This window comes from Oryctolagus cuniculus, chromosome 15 (assembly GCF_964237555.1).
Source record: "Oryctolagus cuniculus chromosome 15, mOryCun1.1, whole genome shotgun sequence".
Classification (NCBI taxonomy): domain Eukaryota; kingdom Metazoa; phylum Chordata; class Mammalia; order Lagomorpha; family Leporidae; genus Oryctolagus; species Oryctolagus cuniculus.
In genome coordinates, this window is record NC_091446.1 from 33,985,096 (window position 1) to 34,012,966 (window position 27,871).

Sequence of the window (27,871 nt, forward strand, 5' to 3'; positions counted from 1 at the left end):
TGTAAGCATGATGTGTCAAACAGTTAAGGATGGGTCTAAAACACTGTTTTCCCAGGTATGTTCTATGTTGTTAATAGCCTTTTATGATATGAAGATCATGAAGTGTTAGATAAGTTTGGGAAACATTCAGGTAAATAAACACTATATTGAAAGTGGGCATCTTGGAGTGTTTAATTTGCTAGAGAGTTTTGTCAGTTTCTATGAAGAAGGTGTTGAATATGTTTAAAAAAAAAAAAAGATTTATTTTATTTATTTGAAAGAGTTAGAGAGAGAGAGGTCTTCCATCTGATGGTTCACTCCCCAATTGGCCACAGCGGCCAGAGCTGTGCCGATCTGAAGCCAGGAGCCAGGAGCTTCTTCCAGGTCTCCCACGTGGGTGCAGGGGCCCAAGGACCATATTCTACTACTTTCCTAGGCCATGGCAGAGAGCTGGATTGGAAGTGGAGCAGCTGGGATTAGAACCGGCACCCATATGGGATGCTGGTGCTTCAGGCCAGGGCTTTAACCCGCTGCTCCCCAGTGCTGGCCCCTGAATGTGTTATTTTTAAAAATTTACATAGCTGTGGAACCCGTATTTTATGTCTAGCGATCTGAGAAGTATGTTTTGAGAAGTGCTGATTTAGGATGACCTGAATTTCAGTTGTAGGCTGGCAGTAGAAGGAAAGAGAAGGGAACGGTCATAGGGAAAGAAAATACTCCTGTAGCTAGCAGAGAAAAGCGCAGCCTTCAATTGTAGTTGACTCGCCTCTTTCCTTTGCTAGCTCCAGGTTCCTGTAACCCCTGCTTCACAGACTGACCCTCCTCTCTTGGCTGGAAACACTTGTCAGAATGTCGTTTCCCAGGTAGGGATGCTGACCTCGGATGGTGGACTGAGGCCTGTGGATCAGTGTTGCCAGAGATGCCTGGTCTTCCATGAAATGGGAGCCTGACCCCCACCTGGATTTTACGTAGCCTGAAATGTAACACGCCGAGAATTGAGCCCATTGCCTTGCTCCCTACCACGTTTCGTTGTTTCCATTCCATCATTCTCCAGTATTTCAGATTCACTGTTCCTGACTCCTCTCCCTTTGTCCATGTGCAGTCTGCTACTGATTCCTACTGACCATTTGCTCGTGTTGACAGTAAAATTGAAATGAATTAGTTCTGTTCTCTGTTCTTTCTCTTCTAATCAGTCCAACATAAAGGAGTAAGAATTATCATAAAGCATCATGTTAAAGACTATATGAAGAAATTTTTTTTTTAAATACATCATGAACTTTAATTATCCTCAACAACAGAGCAGGGTTGATTCTGAAGTCCATGGGACTCGAGTCGCCCCATTATGGGGGCAGAATATGAAGAAATTTAAGGTTACCTTCAATTGCTTGTGCGTTACACCCTGAGGTACTGTTTCTGTTTATCTCCAAACATCGTGAGAGCCAGATAAACTGGTTTCCTTCCAGGTTCACCTTGGCTTCTGCTTTTGCTCACCTCTGTCCACAATCAGTGATTTCTTCTTCTTCCTTTCAATGCTTATCATAAACTCACCCCTCCCATGAGCCCTTTCAGAGAGCTCCATCCAGTCTTTTTTCACATACAAGTATAATGTGAAGTCAACATATGTTTTCTTGGTATTTATGTTTGGCATTTTTAAGAATATATTCAGTTTGCCTCATTTTTAAAAAGATTTATTTATTGAAAGAGTTACACAGAGAGAATGAGAGGCAGAAAGAGAGAAGGAAGGAGATAGATCTTCCATCTGCTGGTTCAACCCCCAATTGGCCACAACAGCTGGAGATGCGCCAGTCTGAAGCCAGGAGCCAGGAGCTTCTTCCTGGTTTCCCACGCTGGTGCAGGGGCCCAAGGACTTGGGCCATCTTCCACTGCTTTCCCAGGCCATAGCAGAGAGCTGGATTGGAAGTGCAGCAGCCAGGTCTCAAACTGGTGCCCATATGGGATGCCGGCATTGCAGGCGGAAGCTTTACCTGCTATGCCACAGTGCAGGCTCCCAGTCTTCCTCATTTAGTTTCTTTTTTTTTTAAAAAAAAGGTTTATTTATTTATGTGAAAGGCAGAGTTACAGAGAGTTAGAGAGAGAAAGAGAGGTTTTCCATCTGTTGGTTCACTCCTCCCAGATGGCTGCAACAGCTGGAGCTGCACCATTCCTAAAGTAGGAGCCAGAAGCTTCCTCCAGGTCTCCCACAAGGGTGCAGGAGCCCAAGGACTTGGGCCATCTTCCATGGCTTTCCCAGGCCATAGCAGAGAGCTGGATGGGAAGTGGAGCAGCTGGGACTTGAACTGGTATGGGATCCCAGCACTGCAGGCGGCGGCTTTACCAGCTATGCCACAGCACCAGCCCCCTCATTTAGTTTCAATAAAACTTTTCAAGATGGAGATTCTTCTGTTCTAAACATAATCAACCCAGTAATTACTTTTTATTAATTGACTCTTCTTTTGTATTTCAGGTCATCTATGAAATAGAGACCAATGGGACTTTTGGAATCCAGACAGTCACTGTCAGTTTTGGACAAACCAACCTGACTGTTGAACCAGGAACTTCCCTACAGCAGCACTTCATCATTCGTTTCAGGGTTAGGGCCCTCCTTCTAAAGGGTACCAGAAGGGGAGGAAATACTGGGATACAGATAGTTTCTATGCTTCTGTAATACATGGAAAACAGAATGAGAAGCAAAGACCTACTTCAATCTTGATAGCTAGAACAGCTAGGTGTTCAGCAGATACCTATTCATTGACATCATCTCTGATTGTCTGGCTCCTAGCAAAGCAGGACTTCAATCTCATATCAAAACTGTTTTCTCAGTAGTTGTTTTAAATCATTAACTCAGCCAGCATTCTACAGAAAAATTTTAACTAGCTTTTCTCATATTTCTGGGTATTCAGTATTTTATTCACTTCCAAAATTTCCAGTTTTGATCCCTCTCTCTTCCCTTTTGCTTTCTTTCCTCTTTCTTGAACCTAGAATAGTTTTTCTCAGTTTTACCTTCAGGTGATCAGCCAAGCCCTGTGTCTCTCAGAGATGGCATCTCTAGAACGTCTATAGTTAATTAAAATATATTTTTAAAAATTATATGTAGGTGCCAGCACTGTGGCATAGCAGGTAAAGCCACTGCCTGCAGTTCCAGCATCCCATATGGGCACCAGTTCGAATCCCAGCTGCTCCACTTCCCAACCAGCTTTCTGCTATGGCCTGGGAAAGCAGTGGAGATGACCCAAGTCCTTGGGCCCCTGCACCCACATGGGAGACCTGGAAGAAGCTCCAGGCTCCTGGCTTTGGATTGGCACAGTTCTGGCTGCTGCGGCCATTTGGGGAGTAAACCAGCAGATGGAAGACTCACTTTCTCTCTCTCTCTCTCTCTCTCTTTCTCTTTCTCTCTCTCAGCCTCTCTCTAACTCTGTCTTTCAAATAATAAAATTAATAAATCTTTAGAAATAAATACATGTAAATTCTTTGGCTTCAGCAAGATTGAATATAGCCCTAAATTAACAGTATTTTTTTTTAATTATCTTCATCTTATTAAAAAGACAGACCAACCCTGGTTCAGTTCTCAGATGCCTGCAACAGTCACAGCTTGCCAGGCCAAAGTCAGGACTCCAGAACTCATTCCAAGTCTCCCACTTTGGTGGTAAGGACTCAAGTACTTGAGCCATCACTAGATGCCTCCCAGAGGTGTACGTTAGCAGGAAGCTGTGTCAGAAGGGAAGGAGCCAAGATCAGAACCAGGCACTCCTTTATAGGATGCAGGTGTTCCACATGATATCTTAACTGCTGTGCCAAATACCCACCCCTGATAATGTTTGAAAAACAAGGTTAAGGAATTCTTGGTTGATCCTTGGTTGTAATCCTTGGTAAATGTAACGTGAATTTCAGTAGTCAGATCATTTAGGATTTATTTTAGTGAGTTAGAAAAAAAGTAAAGCACTGGAGTAAAAACTTCTGCAAAATGCAATACTGTGCAAAGAAGCAGATTGTTCTGTGTAGCTCACTGAATTGTCTTAAAGAAGGGGATGAAGCCCAGTAGTGGAACAGAGTATAGCATGCTGGTCTCCACAGCTGACTTTTCTTCACTCTTTCTACAGTCTTTTGAACAGAGCACAGCTGCTTCTCTTCCTGGACCTAGAAGCGGGAATCCTGGCTACATTGTTGGGAAGCCACTCTTGGCTTTAACTGGGGACATGAGTCACTCAGTATCCTTTTTCGAAGAGGGTGTCCTGTTACAGTCCAATGAGAAAAGCTGCAATGGTTGATCTTTTTGAGTTTCCATTTCTCAAGCTTTCCCCATATTTTTAGGTATTTATCATTTTCTTTACCAAGCTACAACTCTACTCTCAAATGTTGATAACAGCAGCTTTAAAGCAATTTTTGAAAAAACAGTATTTGTCACTGTGTTTTTTAATCACTGCAGGAAAAGAAAAATTTGTGACTTGAACAATATCCTGATACTACTCAAATATAAATAGTGTTAAAGGAACAGTGATGCATAAATTTCCCAATCCTCACATGTTTTTTGTTCTGATCTCCTTGATAATCACCTTTCTACCTTGGATGACCCTCTTGCAGAGTCAGGGTAATGGAATTTGCTCCGTTAAGAGACATGAAGTACAATTTGGAGTAAATGCAATGTCTGGATGCAAGCTCAGGTAAGTCTTTGCTTGTCCCTACTTGTAGGGAAAATACTGATATGGTAACTTATATTTGAAATGACAGTTTAGAGAAAGCTTGTAAGAAATAGTCATTTAACCTAAGTAACATTGCTAAGAGTTTTTTGATAGTCCTCAATTCCTAGTGAGGATTATTTCCTCCAGTCTGCTTTATCATGCCATTTCTAATGCATGGATTAATATGCTGATGTGGTTACAGTAGTATGTTAGCACTGGACTCCTGGCTTCATGGTGTTTAATTGCAGGCTGTCAAAGGATGGCTGCCGTGGCCAGCAGCAGGAGATTTATCAGGCTCTTCATGGACAGCCAAGACCGGAGCATGTTGCCATCTTTGGTGATGCAGACCCGGCCCAGAGAGGAGGGTGGACCAGGATCCTCAGCAAGAGCTGCAGTGTTTCAGTAAGGAGAGAAATACACTTTCTGATGATGGCTCATTTTACTCCTTTGTGAATTACAGATAATAAGGTTAAAACCCAGCTCTTTCCACAGATAATGTGTAACATAGGAGAAAGGATATAAGAAATCTGTCCATTTGAAGTAATTATTTCAAGTTAGGCTTACACATAACTTATTTTCCTTACTTGGAAAAAAAATTAAAGATAGAAAATCTAGAGATTATGGTTCAAAAATAACCATATTTTTCAAATACTCTCTCATTTACTTGAATATTTGCTCATCAGAAATTTCATGATTATACTCCTTTCATCAATACACTCTTCAGTTATACTCTTCCTGTTATAAAAATTTAATATTTATTTACAAAAAAATACATTAACAGGTTAAAAATGGAAATCATATGAATTGTTCCTGCATCTTGCAATTAGTCCCACCAAACTACTGCTTTAAGTATATCCTATTTGTATTCCAGAAACTTTCATGGCTGCCTGAAGCCTTCAAAACAGACTGCTTAGAGCAGGCATTCTTCTTAGAGGCTAAGGTGCCCACATTCCACATCAGAGTGCCTGGGTTTGATTCCCAGCTCTGGTTCCTGACACCAGCTTCCCTCCAATGCAGACTGTGGGAGGCAGCAGTGATGGCTCAAGTCACTGGGTCCATGACACCCACATGGGAGATTCAGATTGACTTCTGGGCTCCTGGCTTTGGCCTGGCCCAGTCCTGACTGTTGCACTATTGCAGACATTTGGGGAGTGAACCACTAAATGGACAATCTCTCTCTGTCTTTCTCTTTCCTTCTCTCCCTCCCTTCCTCCCTCCCTCTCTCTCTCTTTCTCTCTCTCTCTCTCTCTGCCTTTCAAATAACATGAAAATAATTTTTAAAAATTGCTATTTAATGCATGGAGACTGTCTGAAGGCAATAATCAGGCAATTAAAACAAATACTTCTTTATCCTTCTTCAGGCTATGAACTGTACTTCTTGCTGTACCATACCAGTTTCCCTGGAGATCCAGGTATTGTGGGCTTATTTAGGCCTTCAGTCCAATCCACAAGCTCATGTGTCCAGAGCCCGATTCCTATACCAGTGCCAGACAATACGGGTAAGTCATGGTTCATAAAAGACTGCCAAGCCTTGCAAAGCCTAAATTGTCTCATCAGCCATTTGATGACCAAAATTTTTAACTCTGACAGCCAATTTATGTTACCAGCCAATGTGTGTTTAGAATGTGCTGGCACAATTAATTTTGAAGTTTATCCTTTCTGCCTGGTTACTTAAAAATGTTGTTAAGGTGACTTATAGCCAATGTCCACCATAACCCAGTTTTTAAAGAAGTTCCTGACTCCAGATTATAGTATTAGTTAATTTCTTTTAAGTAACCCTAGCACTATTACCCTACTGTGGATTCAACCCCAGAAAACGTTTTCCAGAAATATGTGTTGAATGTGACCACCACATAATTATAGGAGCATCTCTGAACCTGTGAATTATTAAAATAAGGCTGTGACTGGTTTGTAGTCACTAATTCTTAGTTGTATGTGCTGCAGTAAATAAATGCTTTCATCTGTAGTAAACATATTCCTATTGTTTATGGTGTATAGTGTGCCTTCAGATAGCTTTAGTGTCTGCCTTGCTTTTAGAACCTAATGCTTAGCTTTAGATGCTTGGAAACATGGTATTTTCATTTTACTTAGAAATTATTAGATCCTAGTAAAGTGATTCACGTGTAAACTTGTAACCCAGTTTATTAACTTCTTTTTTTAATTGAAGAGTTTGAAGCTTTTTGTTTTTAATTTGTTTGAAGAGGCAGACAGAGAGGGCAAGGCAGAGAGAAGGAGAGAGAGAGGGGGAGGTGGAGAAAGCTTTCCCACCTCTGGTTCACTCTCCCAGTGCCCACAGCTGAAGCAAGGAGCTGGGAACGCCCAGGGTGGCAAGCATGCAATTACGTGAGCCATCACTGCCGCCTGCCAGGATCTACATTAGCTAAAAGCTAGAGTCAGGAGCCAGGGCCAGGAATCGAACCAGGCATTCCAGTGTGGGATGTGGGCATCTTAACCAGTTGGCTAAACACCTGGTTTAATAGAAACTAAAACAGGTTAAAATTCTTATGCATTGCGTTACTTTCCAGAAAAGAAGAAGCTTCAGGCTGCATATAGGTCAGAAGTAAAATGCTTTTAACCCTCCCTTGCAGTAGTTTCTTTATGCTTGTAAATGGGGTTAACACTCAAGTTACCAGAAACTGCCTTAATGGTAAGATTCCATTCTCCTCCAGTGTTGGTTTAGTGAATAAAATAGAATTATTTCTGTGAGACTCGATCTCATAGACTCTACATTAAATCCAGTGTCAAATTTTTCTATCTTTCCTCTTTATTTCTGGATTCCTGTTTTCACAACATACACAAGAAGATACCCACAGGATTGTTCTCTGATTCTGCTAGACGTTGAAGCCACCTGGTACCTCTTTCTTGTCTCGATATTTTAACCAGTATCTTTTGTAGTGTTTAGCAGAAGTTGACTTTTCAGGTTAGTTTCCTCCCTCTATAAAACCAAACGTAATAGTCGTCTAGTCTGAACTTATTGAGAGGTGGTATGGTGTATACAAAACTGTATTCCTTTACTTAGGGTGCTGTAAGGGATTTACAAAAGTCATTATGAATATGCAAAAATGTTCACTTCTTTAAAGCTCATCTCCATTAAGTAGCCGTGTCTTTGTAAAAGTTTGAACTATGAAACAAATGTGTTAAATATAAATTTCCAAAGTACAGCTTATGGATTACAATGGCTTCCCCCCCCATAACTTCCCTCCCACCCATAACCCTCCCCTTTTCCACTCCCTCTCCCCTTCCATTCACATCAAGATTCATTTTCAATTCTCTTTATATACAGAAGATCAGTTTAGCATATATTAAGTAAAGATTTCAACAGTTTGCACCCACATAGAAACACAAAGTGAAAAATACTGTTTGAGTACTCGTTATAGCATTAAATCACAATGTACAGCACATTAAGGACAGAGATCCTACATGAGGAGTAAGTGCACAGTGACTCCTGTTGTTGACTTAACAAATTGACACTCTTGTGTATGACCTCAGTAATCACCCTAGGCTCTTGTCATGAGTTGCCAAGGCTATGGAAGCCTTTTGAGTTCACTGACTCTGATCATATTTAGACAAGGTCGTAGTCAGAGTGGAAGTTCTCTCCTCCCTTCAGAGAAAGGTACCTCCTTCTTTGATGACCTATTCTTTCCACTGGGATCTCACTCGCGGAGATCTTTCATTTAGGTAATTTCCTTTTCTTTTTTTTTTTTTTTGCCAGAGTGTCTTGGCTTTCCATGCCTGAAATACTCTAGAGTAATTTTCATCTGCATAGAAAGTATTTTTTAACCTCCTGGATCTTGAATGGGAATTTTCTCCTGAAAGCACATAAATATAGTTCTTTTTGTCTTTATGCATTTATGATTATTTGTCTTTAATTTTAAATCACTTCCCTATCCACAAGGCTTGTCTCTCAGGACTTCCTATGAAAATTTTTTCCCAGTATTTCATAACTTATCCAAGAACACCAGTGTACATGTCACAGAGTTTCTGAAATGAGAAAGAGAAGGACTTAGTACTTGTAGACTGTGTATCATCCAGGACTCTTCTCCACGTGGAAGTTAACAGTCGAGAATGGGCTCACCCAGGCCGTGCCAGTCAGCTTGTGTCTCCGAATGATGGCATGAAACTAAAGCTGAGGCACAAACTGGCAGCCTGTGGGGCTTTATTTACTCTGGGTAGACTTGTGTTGTTTGGTCCACAGTTGTTTTTGTTATCTTAATTTTTGCCACCATGATAAGGAAATTTTACCTAGCTATCCAGATTTCAGTGAAGACTCTATGATATTCCTGTATGGTATAAAATCTTGTCACTGAATGGTGGAACCTACCTATACCCTATTCTCCTATACCCATATACTCCTATACCATTGTACCCTATTCTCCATACCCTATAGCATACTTTTGCTCCATTCACAAAACTTACACCTAGCTAACCGTGGCCATCCCACTTTTGTCATTCAGGTTACCTGATTAGGCTGGTAGGCATTTGTGTTTATGAACCTTGAAATCAAGCTGCAAGATGGTCAGTTGAATTTTGAACTGAATTGCGTGATGATTTTAATTGTATAGAGATAATTATAGAAACATTTTAAGGTGCTATTATTATAAAAAAGAAGTGAAGTACCAAAATTTTTGGAGCGTTTCCAAGGACAAACTATATAGTAGAGGAAATACAAAGACAAAGGTTGTGTAGACTTCCCTTCTTGTACTTGAATAATAATAATAATAGTAAACATTGAATATTTACTATGTGACATGTAGTGGTAGGTTTTGTTTTTTTTTTTTGACTGTTGAATTCTCACAACAAACTCATGAAATAGATAGCATTTATTTTACATGGCATTCCTCTGCTTATAATTTTATAATTATAAGGCCTTGAGAGCAATCTTAAAAGTTTAGGGATTGAAACATACACCATGTATCATACCTACATAAAAAGTTTTTTGAAACTTAAATATATCTCTTGAGAAGAAACAAGTCATTTTACAGAATACTCAGAATCAAAACCAAAGCAAGTGAGTGTAAAAAACAATGTGAGATCACAGGACCAAGGCTCCACACCTTTCCAAAATTGTAATATTCATGTTCATCACCAAGTAGATCATCTGCTTTTTAGATTACCTAGGAGACCTATTGCCTGGAGTTTATGAGGTAACCATGAGGCCTTTGAGTCACACTGATGTAGGTGTGTGTCAAGTTATTTCATTTCTCTATGTCTTCTCTTCTGTGAAATACAGATTATTAATACTCATTCAGTTGTTTAGATTAAGTAAGAGAAAAGGAAATCACTTAGCTCAGCTCCTGGTGCATAGTGAGTACTCAGCACATATTGCTCATCATATCATCTTTTTTTTTTTTTTTTTTTTTTTGAACAGGCAGAGTTAGACAGTGAGAGAGAGAGACACAGAGAGAAATGTCTTCCTTTTTCCATTGGTTCACCCCCCAAGTGGCCGCCACAGCCGGCGTGCTGCGCCAATCCGAAGCCAAGAGCCAGGTGCTTCCTCCTGGTCTCCCATGCGGGTGCAGGGCCCAAGGACCTGGGCCATCCTCCACTGCACTCCTAGGCCACGGCAGAGAGCTGCACTGGAAGAGGAGCAACTGGGACAGAATCCAGCGCCCCAAGCGGGACTAGAACCCTGGGTGCCGGCACCGCAGCGGAGGATTAGACTAGTGAGCTGCGGCGCCAGCCATATCATCATTATTTTTAAAGATTTATTTATTTATTTGAAAGTCATAGTTACACAGAGAGGGGAGGCAGAGAGAGAGAGAGAGGTCTTCCATCCTCTGGTTCACTCCCCAATTGGCCACAACGGCTGGAGCTGTGCCAATCCAAAACCAGGAGCCAGGTGCTTCTTCTGGGTCTCCCACGCTGGTGCAGAGGCCCAAGGACTTGGGCTTATACTGCTTTCCCAGGCCATAACAGAGAGCTGGATCAGAAGTGGAGCAGCCAGGACTTCAACCAGCGCCCATATGGGATGCTGGCACTGCAGGTGGTGGCTTTACCCACTACGCCACAGTGCCGGCCCCATATCATCATTATTTTTATCATAATTTTCTTGGTTCCAACCTTCCATTAAAGTGGCATATCAAGATTTGTGGCAGAACAGAAAAGAGAAATGCAGATATTAGAGTAGTGTTTTTCTACCTTTGTTGGGTACTGTTTTACATCATGACCAGTAAACATAAAAAGGTATTCACCATCATTAAAACCCCAGGTTACTACTTTATGCCCACTAGAATAGCTAGAATTGAAAAAAACTGATAAACATGTTCCAAGAAACGTATAACTGGAAATTCTCATAAATTACTAGTAAGAAGGGAAAATGGTACAACTAGCTGGTCTTAAACTTTATCAGTGTATCTTCCCTGTGACCCGATAATTTTACATTTAGTTATTCACTAATGAGGAATTAAAACATATGCCCCCAAAAAGATGTGTAAAAGAAAGTTCATAGCAACCTTATTGATAATATCACAAAATTGGAAATGACCCAAATATCCATCGTAAGGAGAATGGAAATTATATTTACACAGTGGAAAATGCTACTTAGCAGTTAAGCATAATGAATTACTGCTACACAAAATAGCATAGATTAATCCCAAGTATGTTTGAGTGAAGGAAGCCACACACACAGAAGTGGGCTGTAAGATTCTGTTTATGTGAAGTACAAAAACAAGGAAAGCTCATCATCAGTGATAAAAGTCAGAAAATGGTTGCTGTGGGAGAGGGGCAGGGAATAATGTGGAAGGGGACACAAAGGAACTGAGATGGTGAACATATTCCAGATCTTGTTTTGTATTGGCAAATAGCACATATAACTGTCACAACCCAATGAACCAAACATGTAAGATGTATATATTTTATTATTTATAAATTATACCCTCAAAAATATTAAAATCAAAAAGACATTCAGAAAAATGAGCAGGAAAGCCACTAGGGGGAAATATTTAGAATACATATTGACAAAGTTGTGTTTAGAATAAAGAACTTTCACAGCTCAATAATGTGTTACACATGTAAGCCACAGATGAATTTGTTCTTGTGCATTGTTTGAATATACCCATAAAACATAAATCTAAGAGATGTTAGTTGCAGCTTTTTCCTTAATAATGACAATTTTCACTTGTAGTGCTTTGACATGTGGGGTTAACATAAAAGGATTGAAAATTGTGATCATAGGGGCAGGCTTTTGGCCTAGCAGTTAACATGGTCTGTAAGCCTGGGTTTGAATCCCAGCAGCAGTTCCCAATTCCAGTTTCCTGCCAGTGCAGACTCTGGGAGGCAGCAGGCAGTGGCTTAAGTCTTTGGGTCTCTGCCGCCTGCATTGGAGACATGAATTGAGCTCTCAGCTTCCGGCTTGCCCACTCCCTGCCATCACAGGCATTTGGGAAATAGACCAACAGAAGGGAGCTCTCTTCTGTCTCTCGCTTGCTCAATTGCTGTCTTGCTTGCTCTGTCTCTATCTCTCAGTCTCTGTTTCTCTCTCTGCTTCTCCAATAAAAAAATTAAACATTGTGATTATGAAGATGTAATATATATTTCCTATGACCAAAGTCAAGCAAAACCTAGCGTGAACTCTTCATGTTGTTACAAAGTAAATCTTATTTGAGGATGAAGGATTTTGCTCCATTGTAAACTGAATTGGAACAAATAAACTCCCAAAATCTTATAAAGTTTACAATAGAATTGTTGGTGGTAATTTCTGAAGTAAACATCATAAAATATTATAGCTTTTAAGTAAAAATAAATTAAGTCAACCATACATAACAGAACTGGATCCACAGGAAAAGAAATGTGCTGACTTGGCGGTGGGTCTTTTGTCTGTCTTGATGAAAGAAATGAGATGACCAGATCTGAGGGCACTTTTTTCAATGCACTTCTTGCTGTGCATGCTAAATAATGAATTCTCTCATTTTGCCTACACATATGTTTAAGAATGAAAATATAAGAACTTTAGATTTCAGAATTCAAATATAATACACTGAACATAACTCAAAACCATTATTCTTCATTTGGTACTAAAACTCAGATTATAAAATGGGTTAATGACATTCAGTATTATCCGGTGACTTGGTAAGTACAATTAAAAAGGCTTTTTATTTTAGTATCTAGTAGGTTGCACTTATTTGAAACCTCCTTACAATTATGAACATAGATAAATGAATAAACATTTCATATGAAATATTAATAAAGATATGGATGAATGATGAAACACAGCCTTTAGGTATCCTAATTACATTGTCGTAGAAAGGATAAGGGGTCAAATAGATCTTTGGTTACTGACTTTCATTTTTTTAAGATTATTTTTTGATTTATTTGAAAGAGTTAAAGTGAGACAGGGAGAGACAGCAAGAGAGGGAAGAAAGATCTTCCATCTGCTGGTTCACTCCCCAAATGGCTGCAAGGACCAGGGCTGGGCCAGGCCAGAGCCAGGAGCTTCATCCTGGTCTCCTACGTGGGTGCAGGGGCCCAAGCACTTGGGCCATTCTCCACTGTTTTCCCGTGCACATTAGCAAGAAGCTGGATCAGAAGTGGAACAGCCAGGACTCAAACCAGCACCCGTGTGGGATGCTGGCACTACAGATGGCGGCTCTACCTGCTGCACTGTAGCACTGGCATGGGTGCTGACTCTTAAATAGCTATGACATACTTTCTACCTTGAGATTTATCCTTATTTTGTAGTTCCTTATCTCCAAAAGCACCTCTCGTTCTTTGTCCTAACTTACTCTGGGCCATGTACCATGCCTGGAGCGACTTATACAGTGGTGAACAAAGATAGCTACCATCCCTGGAAGAGGGGAAGCAATTCTGAGGTAAAATTGGAACAATTCTAAGCACTGCTGTAGAAATTCCCCAGGTGACACTGGTGGCCTGAACCTGGGTGGCAGCTCTGTAGACTCTGAAAAGTAGGCAGAATTCAGAAGATTTAGAGGTGCCATAGGTAGGACTTGAGTATTTAGATGTACAAGTTGTGGGGGAAGTCAAGGATGAGAGGTAGCATTTAATTTGGGCATTTCATCCTGTTCTTTTACATTTTGTACATGAGACTCTGGACTATCCCTAAAAGTGATTTTGCATTTGCAGTACCCTTGTATTTCATCCCTCCGCCCTCCCTATTTTGATGGATATGCCTGAGGTTTTCTTCCTTCTTTGTTTTGCTTACTAGAATCCACTTTACCTGTCGGGTGCTGGTGCCAGCCACTCCATATGACCCTTACCCAGTGACTTAGGGGACAGAAAAGCCCAGCTCCCTTAGCCTGAGTTAGGACAACACAAGTTGTTGAAGCTGTGAAGTCCTCCTTATATTTCAGTTCCCCTGCATGTTGGACTGATACTATTTAATTATTTTTTTTTATTTTTTATTTTTTGACAGGCAGAGTGTACAGTGAGAGAGAGAGACAGAGAGAAAGGTCTTCCTTTTGCCGTTGGTTCACCCTCCAATGGCTGCCGCAGCCGGCACACCGCGCTGATCCGAAGGCAGGAGCCAGGTGCTTCTCCTGGTCTCCCATGGGGTGCAGGGCCCAAGCACTTGGGCCATCCTCCACTGCACTCCCTGGCCACAGCAGAGAGCTGGCCTGGAAGAGGGGCAACCGGGACAGAATCCGGCGCCCCGACCGGGACTAGAACCCGGTGTGCTGGTGCCACAAGGTGGAGGATTAGCCTAGTGAGCCGTGGCGCCGGCCAGATACTATTTAATTATTATAAGTGATCAAGTTAGTTGATAATTATATAATTTACCAAAGTAATACTACATGCATTTTTAAAGTTTAAAAAAAAAAATGCCAGAAAAGAGAATCTGCTTAAAAATACAGCTGCATAGCCCCCCTCACCCTCCTGCTCTCCAGAAATTACCTCTAACTCTTTTGCTGTTTCCTTCTATATTTTGCTTGACTTCAAAGCATTGTGTATAGTTATCTCCTGAATCATCATTTTCTGAGAGGATGCATTGTCTTCTTATTTTCATAGGTGCTGTTACTCTCCTCCTGTCTTCCCACTGGAGTTATACCAAAATACCTTTTATCTTTTTAAATAAAAGATTTATTTATTTATTTATTTGAAAGAGTTACAGAGAGAGGGGAGACAGAGAGAGATCTTCCATCCACAGATTCACTCCCCAAGTGGCTGCAACAGCCAGGGCTGAGCCAGGTCGAAGCCAGGAGCCAGGAGTTTCTTCTTGGTCTCCCTTGGATATGGGGGCCCAAGCACTTGGGCCATCTTCTGCTTTTCCCAAGCCATTAGCAGGAAGCTGGAATAAAAGTGAAGGAGCTGGAACACGAACTGACACCCATAAGGGTTGTTGGCATCACAGGTGGTGGTTTTACTTGCTAAGCTACAACACCAGCCCCCAAAATATCTTATTAAACCAATATTCAGTGTTTCATTATTATGATTATGTAAGTATTCATGCTGAGCCAAGTAGTTCATTTTTAAAAAATTATTTATTTGAAAGAGTGACAGGAAGAGAGGAAACAACAGAGAGAAAAAGATTTTTCATCCAGCAGTTTAATCCCCAAATGGCCACGACAGCCAGATCTGGGCCAGGTTAAATCTAGGATCCCCATACTTCCATCTGAGTCTCCCACGTGAGTGGCAGGAGCCAAAACACTTGGGCTTCTGTCCACTGACTTTCCTGGCCTATCAGTGGGCAGCTGGATCAGAAGCAGAGCCGCCGGGACTCAAATTGGCACTCTGACGTGGGATCCCAGTGTTGCAAGCAGTAGTTTAATACAGTGAGCCACAATGCTGTCACAAGTAATTCAGTCCTTGTGAGACTTTTGATTTTTCCTGAAATTAGTTATTCTCATATTTCATTCTTAGTTGTCATTGAACTAATGGCCAAGACTTTCATATTCTCCACTAGCTCTGTAAAGTTTCTCTCAGTGCCATTTTCCAACAGTTGACTTGCCATATGGTCTCTCAGTTCCACGTTTTCCTGTGTGTTCCTCATGGAGACCTCCATAACCTGATATAGTGTGGACTGCTTGCTGCCCAACAGTTGTCATGGGACTTTGTCTTACTGCCATCTTGGGAATTCTTTATAATTCCTGTGTTAGATTTCATTAGATTTATTGGACAGATACATTTCTCTTGGTTTACTGTCTTGTTTTGGTAGAGTTCAAGTCCTCCCAACCTCTTTAGGGGAAAAGTATAAGTAAAGCACATTTTTTAAATTTCATATGTCTAAACATAAGTTTATTTAGTCATTATCATGATGCTTAATTGATCATTAGGCTAGGTAATAACATTCTAAATGGAAAATTATTTTCACTCAGAATTTTAAACGCCAAAGCCAGGAGCCTGGAACTCAGTCTGGGTCTCACACAGGGGTGGCAGGGATCCAACTACTTGAGCCATCACCTGCTGCCTTCCAGGCTGCACGTCATCAGAGAGCTCTGCAATCAGATAGGAACTGGGACTCCAACCCAGGCATTTCAATGTGGGATGTGGGTGTCCTGAGCAGTGTCTTTTTCTTTTTCCTTTTTTTTTTTTTTTTTTTTTTTTTTTTTTTTTTTTTTTTTTTGACAGGCAGAGTGGACAGTGAGAGAGAGAAGACTGGTGTGCTGCTGCGGCCGGTGCACCGTGCTGATCCAAAGCCAGGAGCCAGATGTTTCCTCCTGGTCTCCCATGCAGGTGCAGGGCCCAAGCACTTGGGCCATCCTCCACTGCACTCCCTGGCCACAGCAGAAAGCTGGCCTGGAAGAGGGGCAACCGGGACAGAATCCAGCGCCCTGACCGGGACTAGAACTCAGTGTGCCGGCGCCACAGGTGGAGGATTAGCCTGTTGAGCCGCAGCGCCAGCCTTGAGCAGTGTCTTAACCATGTGTCTCCTGGGTGTTCTTTTCACAATAGAAAAATCTGTTAGCCGGCGCCACAGCTCAATAGGTTAATCCTCCACCTTGCGGCACCGGCACACCGGGTTCTAGTCCCGGTCGGGGCGCCGGATTCTGTCCCGGTTGCCCCTTTTCCAGGCCTGCTTTCTGCTATGGCCCGGGAGTGCAGTGGAGGATGGCCCAAGTGCTTGGGCCCTGCACCCCATGGGAGACCAGGAGAAGTACCTGGCTCCTGCCATCGGATCAGCGCGGTGCGGCGGCCATTGGAGGGTGAACCAACGGCAAAAGGAAGACCTTTCTCTCTGTCTCTCTCTCTCTCACTGTCCACTCTGCCTGTCAAAAAAAAAAAAAAAAAAAATCAGTTCTCTGACACATCAATTATTACATGTTTAATAATCTCCTATCCACTATTTTCTCTTTTCTTTCTTTTTGGAACTCCTGCTAATCTGTAATCTGGTCCCTTGATTGATCCTCTTTTTTTTTTTTTTTCCTTTTCTCTCGTTATCATCTATCTCTACCTTTGTGTTCTTCCTGAAAGTGTTCTACTAGTTTACTTTTATACTTTTTATTGAATTCTTTATTCTAGCTATCACATTTTTTTGTAAGAGTCCCTTCTTATTCAACATTTCTTGTCATATTATCTTTTTCTTATCTATCTTTGAAGATGTTAATAACTTTACACCTTCAGCTTTCATTGTCTCTGTTTCCTCTGAGTTTATTCTATTCATTTGGTATAGATTGTGCTTTTGCTGGGACTATTAAGTTTTTCCAGAAAAGGCTGGTCAACCTCCTGAATGAGGGGTCTGGGTATAAGACCACCTGCCAGGGGCCAACGCTGTAGCATAGCAGATAAAGCCTCCACCTGCGATGCTGGCATCCGATATGGGTACCAGTTCAAGTCCTTGATGCTCCACTTCTGATCCAGCTCCCTGTTAATGGCCTGGGAAAGGCAGCAGAAGATGGCCAAAGTCTTTGGGACCCTGCTCATGTAGGAGACCTGGCTCCTGGCTTCCACCTGGCCCTGCCGCAGCTGATGGCAGCCATCTGGAGACTGAACCAGTGGATGGAATATCTCTCTCTCTGTCTCTGTGTATCTCCCTCTCTCTGTGCAACTCTGCCTTTCAAATAAATAAATAACTCTTAAAAAAGACCACCTGCCAGTAATTTGGAGCTAAGAGAGAGAAGGGGTTTCATTATACAGAGTTATCTCTCCATTTTTAATTCCACTCCTCACTCCGTCCTTCTCTATACCCACTGTCCCTAAGTCTAATTTCTTTGAATTAAATCATCCAGTCTCTTGTGAAAGTATAGAACTGATTGCAGTAAGAAGATCCCATTCAGTGGCCATCTGTCTGATCCCATCTCCCTCATCTCCTATTATTGAGTCTTTGGGGCTTCTGCAGAGGTCTCCTTGCTGGTAGTTTCTGAAGGCTTTTAGGTTTGGCCTTCTTTCCTTTAATGAAACCTTGCTTTCTGTTTTCACATATTATGATGTCTCCTATTTCAGTGAAGATGGAGGTGTCCTGATTCCTGCTGGATTGGGAAAGACATGTCTTTACAGTGCTGTCCTAAAATCAAGTCTAGTAGTAACTCTTGCTGAGCACATATCAGGGGGAATCAGAAAGAATAACTGTTCAGACAGCTTCTGTCATGTGGGGTTTCCAAGCCACTAAAGCACCATGATAGACCTAAAAATACATGCCTGAGTAGACACGGGTGGAAAGGTTGCCTTGTGCTCATGGGTATCTTAGGTCAGTTATGGTATACGCTAACCTCAGGGCTCCAGAAATTCCCTGCTTTGGGAAGTTTAGTACACTACTGACACTACTCTTTTCCAGGCCTGAGTTTTAATCTAATTAAAGAGAGCTGGACATATCAACATACCAATTTTTTTTTACTAAAAATGTTAGGTGAGTCAACCACTAGGCTTCCTAATGTAGTACTACACTCTTTGATCACGAGACCGCTGCCTGAATTCCAGCTATAGCTCCTTTGCATATCCTCCTGGAACAACTGGTAGACAATTTAAAAGTGATCTTCTTCCTGAAGGCTCTGACATTGGTCAAAATAGCACATTCATTAAATCCTAGATAGCATTGAACCCAAAGCCAAAAATTTATTACCACTTCTATTTCCCATCCCAAAGTATTTCTACCCATCCTGGCCAGTACAGTACATCAGGCATTCTGCAGTGAAATTAAATAACACCATTAACATATTCCAATAATGTCAACTGCAAATTTTCCTCAAAAAACTGAATATATCCTCTTCCAATTACAAAGTTCCTGAGGGAAAACTGAAGTTCTAACCAATCCTTTTGTCAGTTAACATCCAGAAAAACCTAGTGCTTATTCTTAAGTAAAAAGCTCTTCCTCATTTTCTTTGTGTGGTCAGTTTCAAACAGTCCTGGAGGCCTGGCTGGAATCAGGATTCCCTCAACAGCTTCAGCCAGGCCAGGTACCCTTGAATGTCTATGGTTCCTTCAGCACCTTAGGTAATATATTAGTTCTGTGTACCCAAGAGAGTTAATAGGACAGTTAAAAGAGTATCACAACGCTGACCCCAGTACACACCATAAAAAAACAAACAAGGGGCTAGCGCTGTAGCAAAGAAGGTTAAGGCCCCATCGGCAGTGCCAGCATCCCATATGGGCTCTGGTTTGATCCCAGCTGCTCCAGTTCAGATCCAGCTCCCTCCTAATGCACCTAGGAAAGCAGCAGAGAATGGCACAAGTATTGGGCCCCTGAGCCTACTTGGGAGATCTGGAGATCCAGAAGAAGTTCCTGGCTCCTGACTTCTGCCTGGCCCAGCCCCTGCCATTGCAGCCATTTGGGGAGTGAACCAGCAGATAAAAAATCCTCTCCTCTCCTCCTCTCCTCCTCTCCTCTCTCTCTCTCTTTCTCTCTCTCTCTCTCTTTCCCCCTCTCCTCCTCTCCCCTTCTCCCCTCCTTCCTCTCTGTTCCTCTGCTTTTCAGATAAATAAATAAAATATAAAAAGCAAGCGAACAAAACATAGCAGTCCCTAGAAGGGTTATTCTAGGTAAAATTATGTTCCTAGAGCCTGGTGCTGACTGTAGTCTTATGAACATCAGGGTGAATAAAAGTGAATCAAGAAAAATCTTCAGGTTTCACAGGTAGTTATGAATGGTCAAATTACTGTCATAAATTTGCTTACTAAGCACAGAGGGAATTTACTTCAGATAAACATGATTCCGGTATCATCAGAATGCAGCCGTAACTACCAAAAGCTATATCTGTTAGATCAAATACCTGAGTCAGCCTCACAAGTTCTCCTCTCTTGGGAGCATCTGTTTGGTTTGGCTTTAACTGGTGTGTAGTTAGGAGGATCCTTTCTAACCCTGAGAGGCTGTAAATTTGATGATTTTTCTTTTAATCTACATGACTGAGATCTTCAATTTTTCCATGAAATTCCACTTTTCCTTCTGCAATTTGAGAGAATAGAATTCCTCTGCTACTTCTACTTGTAGGTGCATACTATACTGTTCTAGAGCCTGCAGCCTTCTGAGAGCTGATAGGTTTGAGCTGGTAGGTTTTGCTGCCCGGCCTCTCTGGTATCAGGCAGCTCCCTAACGAGGGGAAGCTGGAGTCAGCTTTAGAGAGATGTTCACCGTTCTGGTGTCGTGGACCGTTGCTAGGAAACTTGTTACCTTGACTCGTTCAGTGAACTACATAGGACCAAAATGAGCAAAAGAGCCACGTTGCTTAGAGCAATTTATTTTTGGCTTTTCTTCAGGGAAAATGACAGCCAAGTTGGAAAGCCATATAATGGATATTGAGCACTGACCTGTCATTCACTTTCTTCTTGCAGGATTCCCAACAAATAACGGAAGTATTTCTGACAACTCTTGTGAATTTTGTGGACATTACCCAGAAGCCAGAGCCTCCAAGAGGCCAGCCCAGAGTGGACTGGAAATTGCCATTTGATTTCTTCTTTCCCTTCAAAGTGGCATTCAGCAGAGGAGTAGACTCTCAAAAAGGTTCAGTGTCCCTCAGCCTTATCCTGTGCCTCTTACTACTTGGAGTTCTCAACTTAGAAACTAAGTGAAGGAAAAGAATAATTAGATTTCATTTTTCCCTATGGGAAGCTCTGAGGCAGCCTATTGATCCTGGCTATATAGATTCTCACCTGCTCATGACTAGAGAGAACATTTACGATAATAGAGGATCAACTGGAGGAATCTTTGTGTGTGAAAGAAGATGTTTTTAAAAAGTAATAAAAAATACTTCATCCATCATACCTCACTGCATAGGGCTCTGCAGGCTACCAGATATACATTAGATTCCCTGCTTCTCAAGCTGGGAAGGCAAGGAGCCTTCCTGTTGCCCATCCTGTTGTGTTATACCCAATGAAAGGTTTGCAAGATCTTTATCCATCTGCTCACAGGCACCGTCAAAACCAGCAGACAGAGAACATACTCCTGCTGTCACCCAGATTGAACTCAGAAGTGATTGCCTTCTGGACTTGAGAGGAGCTGACTGTTAGGACGGAAAACTGCTGGCTGTATATTTTGTCTGGTTCCTTTGCCAATGTCTGGCCACACTGTTTGCCCAGGCATGAATGGGGAAAGCAGTTCTTTCTACTCAGGTTCCAAAGTGAATGTGGAATCCCAGCTCCCTTTTCTACCATCAAATGACCTACCATTCATTTCTGTTCTTTCTTTCCCTCCATTGTGGTGAAGAGAGATAAAGCTGATAGAGAACTTTGTTGTACTAATTCCAGCAGCACAGCAGAAGTTAATTGACTTGTGTTCTGTCACTTACTTTTCTAAGTGTGTGAAGTTTAAAAAAAATAAATGTTCTTAAATAGCACAACAGCATTCTGATCAGAGAACTTGAGTTCTTTTTGTGGGAGAATCACTCTGAAGACTCCAATTTTGTGGTATTGACATTAGTAGTGATTTCAGCATTGAATCTACATCTTATCCTAAGGTAATGGTAGGTTACAAAGTGCCTTGCCTGACTGGCCAAATCGAAAACTCTGGTTTGCAGAGAAAACTGCCTTTAAAAAAATTTTTATTTTATTTATTTGAGAGGAAGAGGTACAGGGAAAGAATGAGATCTTCCACCTGCTGATTCACTCCCCAAGTGGCTACAACAGCTGGGGCTGGTCCAGGCGGAGGCTAGGAGCCTGGAACCCCATCCAGGTCTCCCATGTAGGTGGCAGGGGCCCAAGCACTTGGGCCATCTGCTGCTGCCTTCCCAGGTACTCCATCAATTAATACCTGAGCAGCCAGGACTGGAATTGGTGTTCCCATGTGGGATGTAGAATCTTAAGCAACAGCTTAACCTGCTGGGGCACAATGCCAGCCCTGAGAAAACTGCTTTTTATAAGATAATCTAGCATCATTCAAAGATAAAGAAGAACCAGTTGGGAGTTGAGGTAGAAAACATGGAAAGCATGAACCTTTAGGCCTGGAACAGAATTACACTCTCCTTGTAATTTAAGGCAACTTTTTGATGGAAGATATGTTATTAAATCTAATTGTTTTAAACATAAGTCCCTTTTATTAGGAACTGAATAAAAACAATAAAATAGAATAAAATGATTCCAGTGAAACATGAAATTGTAAGGTTACAGCCACTCAGCGACCTGACAGTTTAGTGGGAGAAGATTGACTCTTGACACAGGAATCTTATTTTTTCAGAGAAGCAGACAATCACTGTGGCCCAGACTAGTGAGGGGTAAGCATGGAGGAAGTGGTGAGCTTGGAGCTAATATGGCAGGATGAGTAGGACTGGGAGAGTGATTGCAAGGAGGAGGTGATCCCTGGAGCTTAGAACAACCTGAGAAAAGTCTGAGGAGTTGGGAGACTGAGTTTCTGTGGTAGAAACACTGCATGGCAAGACAGCTTAGCTGAGATAGGAGGGGGCAGCTGGTCATGTGCGACTTGAAATCCAGGCAGGGAGGATTGGGAGGTAGGCTGTTTTCACAGCATACGAATGCCATGAAATTAAAGCTGCCCATTAATAAAGCATGTATTTGTTTATAATTAGTCCAATTTCGTGAGCAGAAAATGCTCATTGTGGATACCATCTCTGATTGTTTATTCTTTTTGCCCTACTCTGAAGCCCCTGGAAAGCAGCCAGATTCCCTGGAAGAGAATGGTGAAGGTCTTGTAGCAGTTACTGCTCAACTAGAGGAAGTGCTTCTATTCAGGGGACTTGGTGCGCAAGGGAAGTCAGCTGGTGGCACAGTTCCCACCAGAGTCTGTTACAGAGATGTTATTTAAGTTAGCAACCATGCCTCCAAGGAGCTTATAATAAACCTTGCCACAAAGCTATTCAAGAAATGACATTCTCCAGGTTTGGGCTTCTTACAGGAAAATAACTTTATGTGGGAACTCATCCTAGGTTACGGGGTAGCAGACATCCCATCCACTCAACAGATTATGAGTCCTTTGCAGAATCTCGTCTCTCTGCTGCTTGATTCAGATTCTTCTTCCCTTGCCCAAGTGCTATAAAACCATTCTGTGCATTTAAAAAAAAAAAAAAACTCAAATATATACATACCATAACATTCACCCTTTAAATAAAGGTCCAGTGTATGTATATTGAGTTATGCAACAATCACTACTAATTCTAGAATATTTTCATCACCCTAGAAAGAAATCCCAAGCCCATTAGCAGTCACTTTGCATTTCCCCTTTCTCTCCAGTTCCTAGCAGTCACTAAGGGGCCAGTGCTGCGGTGTCGTGGGTAAAGCCACCGCCTGCAACACTGGCATCCCATATGAGCACCAGTTTGAGTCCTGGCTGCTCCACTTCCAACCCAGCTCCCTGCTAATAGTGCCTGAGAAAGCAGTAGAGGATGGCCCAAGTCCTTGGGGCCCTGCACCCACATGGGAGATCTGTTGCAGACATTTGGGGAATGAACCAGCAGATGAAAGACAACTAACTGTCACTCTCTCTCTCCCTCTCTTTACTCTCCCTCTCCCCCATCCCTCACTCCCTCCCTCTCTGTCTCTCTCTGCAGCTGACTAGCAGTCAGTCACTAAGGTCCTTTCTGACTCTATAGATTTCCCTCTGCAAAACAGCTTATATAAAGAGAATCATACAATATGTAACTTTTTGTCTGGCTTTTTAGGGTAACCTTGTCAAGTTTCAACCATGTTGTAGTTTATGTCCGTACTTTACTCTTTTGTGTGTGTGTGGCTGAGTCACAATCCCATTACATAGATATACCATATTTTATTTATTTGTCAGTTGATGGACATTTGAATTGTTTGCACATTTTTGGCTATTATGAATAATGCTGTATGGGACATTTGTATACAAGTTTTTGTGTGGACATACATTTCATTATCTTGGGTATGTGTATACATAGGAGTCAAACGGCTAGATCATAGGGTAACTCTGCTTAACTTACCAAGGGATTCCACATTACTTTCCTTGCCAGTAGTATGTGAGGGTTCTAGTTTCTCCACATACTTTCCAACAGTTGTTACTGCCCTTTTAATTTTTTCCATCCTAATGGCTGTGAAATATCTTATGATCACTGTGCCTTTTGAACCTACAGTGCAGAGATTTTTTTTTTTTTTTTTTTTTTGACAGAGTGGACAGTGAGAGACAGAGAGAAAGGTCTTCCTTTGCCGTTGGTTCACCCTCCAATGGCCGCCGTGGCCGGCGCACTGCGGCCGGCGCACAGCGCTGATCCGATGGCAGGAGCCAGGTACTTCTCCTGGTCTCCCATGGGGTGCAGGGCCCAAGCACTTGGGCCATCCTCCACTGCACTCCCGGGCCACAGCCGAGAGCTGGCCTGGAAGAGGAGCAACCAGGACAGAATCCGGCACCCCGACCGGGACTAGAACCTGGTGTGCTGGCGCCGCAAGGCGGAGGATTAGCCTAGTGAGCCCCGGCGCCGGCTTAGTGCAGAGATCCTATACCAGAAACCAGCAATCCATTCTTTGTAGGCTACTCCCTTACTGCTCATTTCCTCTCTTCTTTGATAACAAGACTATTTAACCTACTTCAGATAAGATTATATGACCATCTTACCTCCAATCTCTCTCCTTATAACAGACCTTCAGAAATTGTTAGCTTTTTCATTCCAGTGATTGTTACACATTAAGCTCTCAATTTATTTTTCCCTGACACTTTGAAAGCCATCTATAGAACAATACATCCTTAGTTTCCTCTATGTATCCATACTAGGAAGTTACCCATTTGACCTATTGCACAAAAGATCTCTTGTAATCATGCATTCAATTTAAGGAGCAAGTTTTTTTGTTTTGTTTTGTTTTGTTTTTAAGATTGATTTTATTCGAAAGGCAGAGTTACAGAGAGGGAAAGGCAAAGAAGAAGAGATCTCCCATCTGTTGGTTCACTCTCCAAATGACTACAACTGGCAGGGTTGGGCCAGGCCTAAGCCAGCCTGGAAGACCATCTGGGTCTCCCAAGTGGGTGGCAGGGGCCCAAGGACTTGAGCCCAAGGACTTCCACTGCCTTCCCAGCTGAGTTAGCAGGGAGCTGGATTGGAAGTGCAGCAGCTGCAATTCAAGCCAGCATTGATATGAGATGCTGTCATCACAGGTGGCCCCAAGGAGCAAGTTTTATATAAAAGGGATGTGTATGATTTGAATAGAATGAAATTGAAATGCTAGCCAGACTGCTGCAGGTATGGGAAAACAAGTACTCTCAAATACTACTGTCAATGTAAACTGGCAGAAACATCAAGAGAAAAGTAGGTGGCTATTTGATAATTATCAAAAGCCTTAAAACTTTTCATTAACTTTGACTCAATTATTCCAAGACATTATCCAAGGAGTGAAAATGTTCACCATAGGGGATTACACTGCCAAACTGGTATATGCATAACTTTGAAGGTTGTACAATCGTTGGAAATTATGCAGAACTATATTGTCAAATGAACACATTTCATGATCTTTTTTTATTTGACAGTTATAGACAGTGAGAGAGAGACAGAGAGAAAGGTCTTCCTTCCGCTGGTTCACTCCCCAAATGGCCACCAACGGCCGGCGCTGCGCCGATCCGAAGCCAGGAGCCAGGTGCTTCCTGCTGGTCTCCCATGCAGGTCCCAAACACTTTGGGCCATCCTCTACTGCCCTCCCGGGCCACAGCAGAGAGCTGGACTGGAAGAGGAGCAACCGGGACCAGAACCCGGCGACCAAGTGAGCCACGGTGCCAGCCCCTCATGATCTTTTTTAAAGGAGACAAAACACTATAAAAAACAGGAAGAAATGTTTAGGGTTGGGGATACTTTTCCACCAAATGTTCACTAATGGAAAAATCTATTTTGGAGGGAAAAGGAAGCAGATGTGCACAGACAACTGTGAACAACAGACTTAAAGATGGAGGTCCCTCACCTTCCCATTCCTTCTCCCCCCATCTCCCTTGTGAGACCCAATTTTCCCTCCTGCCTCTGAAGACATGTCACTCCTTCCAGTAAATTGCCTTGTTTGAGTTTCTGTTCTTCACAAACAATTTGAAACTCAGATAACTTAAGCCTAACTAAAGACAGAATCTAAAGAAGTAGTCTATAATTGTGCATTCTTAAGACTAATTCTAAACATTCCACTTACTATGAAACCTTTTCATGTCCAGTCTAGCCTCTACTTGCTGAGACAGATTTTACATCTTTCCAATGAAAAAACAATCAATCTGTTTACCATATGGAGGACAAATGTCATGGCTGAATTACTTCCTTGACTTCTGTGTGTGAAGAAACAAACTAGTTCATAGGAGGTTCAAGGAGAGAGTATAATTACACTTGATCTTAGCCAAAAGGCTGAGAAGCAATGAGAGAGTGTAATTAAAGTTAAGTTTATTTTGGTGTGAAAAATTGCAGTCCATGCAGTTTTTTCATAATATGCATTTTCCATAAATTTCTTGAATACTCCTTGTATATCTGGTATTTGATTTTTTTTCTGTAATTTCATCTCTTACTCCTTCTTCCTTATTGGTAGAATAGAATATTAGTAGCAAAATATTAATAGAAATAATAGTAATGAAATTTTATTTTATTTTATTTTTTTATTTTTTGACAGGCAGAGTGGACAGTAAGAAAGAGAGACAGAGTGAAAGGTCTTCCTTTGCCGTTGGTTCACCCTCCAATGGCTGCCGTGGCCAGCGCGCTGCGGCCGGCGCATCGTGCTGATCCGATGGCAGGAGCCAGGAGCCAGGTGCTTTTCCTGGTCTCCCATGGGGTGCAGGGCCCAAGCACCTGGGCCATCCTCCACTGCACTCCCTGGCCACAGCAGAGAGCTGGCCTGGAAGAGGGGCAACCGGGACAGAATCCGGTGCCCCAACCGGGACTAGAACCCGGTGTGCCGGCGCCGCTAGGCGGAGGATTAGCCCAGTGAGCCGCGGCGCCGGCTATAATGAAATATTTGTATGGTGTTAAAGCATTATCATATTTGATTCTCTTAACCCTGTCAGATAAAAGGTAGTGTGATTAGCCAAATTCCTTATTTGAGAAACCTAAACAAACATTTATTTGTAGTGGGAAGTAATTTTGTTGTCATCCATTCTGACTATAAAATTAATGCAGAAAAGCAACTAACTTGGCAAAACATTCTTCTGCAAAAATATTCATTGATACATTATCAAGTAAAAAAGCTGTCAGGAATAACTTGCTTCAAACTCATACCATTATTTAATTTAATTTAAAAAGAACTTGTTCAAAATATTTGGGGATTTTTGTATAAAGGAGTATTTTATTCAAATATTTACTGGTATCTGTTATGTTCCAGAAACATACTTCCCTGCCATCAGGAGTTTATATTCTAGCAGGGAAGGCAGACAAGCAATCACCAGATGGTGCTCCGTGGGTGAAGAACCAGAACAGGCCACCTCAAGTGGAGAAGGCCACTCCCTTTGGTTCTAGCCACACCCACAGCTACCTAATTTGTCCTGAAGTATGTGATGTGACTCTTAAAAGCCAAGAAATACCAGACGCAAGTTACATCAGCATAGTCTTACTTTCTTTGGCATCTCCTATCTTACTTCAGACCCAAAGTGCTCCACATGTAGCACATTCCATGCCCTCTGGCCTTCGCCTCCCTTGTTTGCTCATTCAGCATTCAGTCTTCCTCCTTGCAAGTTGGCGCTGTCTGCAGTCCAGCCCCTCTGCTGGAACCTTTCTTCCAGCCACCATTTCTCACCATGGCCTCTCTCTCACCTCGGTTCTCTGTCTTTGGAGAGCGTAAAATTGAAAGCCTTCAGCACAGCACAGAAAACCCTTTTGCAAGGTGGGCTCCCAGCCAGCCCCCTACCCTGTTTGTGTGGCACATGCAGCCTCTCTCACTGGTGTCTCAGGGCTCTGCAGATTCCACTCCCTCCTCCTCACAGGCTCCTGCTTATCCAAAACACATCTCAATGACAGCTGTCTTTGTAAAGCCGACCCTGAGTCTCT

General features: G+C 42.2%; 1 protein-coding gene across 1 annotated transcript in view; it reads left to right on the top strand.

Moving 5' to 3' along the window:
- Positions 1–21,318, top strand: part of TCTN3 (tectonic family member 3) — a 29,275-nt gene extending 7,957 nt beyond the window's left edge. Inside the window, exons 8-14 of the mRNA XM_070057496.1 lie at positions 762–842; positions 2,444–2,569; positions 4,077–4,183; positions 4,542–4,637; positions 4,904–5,057; positions 6,017–6,154; positions 20,310–21,318. Coding sequence (XP_069913597.1) covers positions 762–842; positions 2,444–2,569; positions 4,077–4,183; positions 4,542–4,637; positions 4,904–5,057; positions 6,017–6,154; positions 20,310–20,546 — 939 coding nt within the window. The 3' untranslated portion in view covers positions 20,547–21,318. The remainder of the gene's footprint in view (positions 1–761; positions 843–2,443; positions 2,570–4,076; positions 4,184–4,541; positions 4,638–4,903; positions 5,058–6,016; positions 6,155–20,309) is intronic.
- The last annotated feature ends 6,553 nt before the right edge of the window (positions 21,319–27,871 follow it).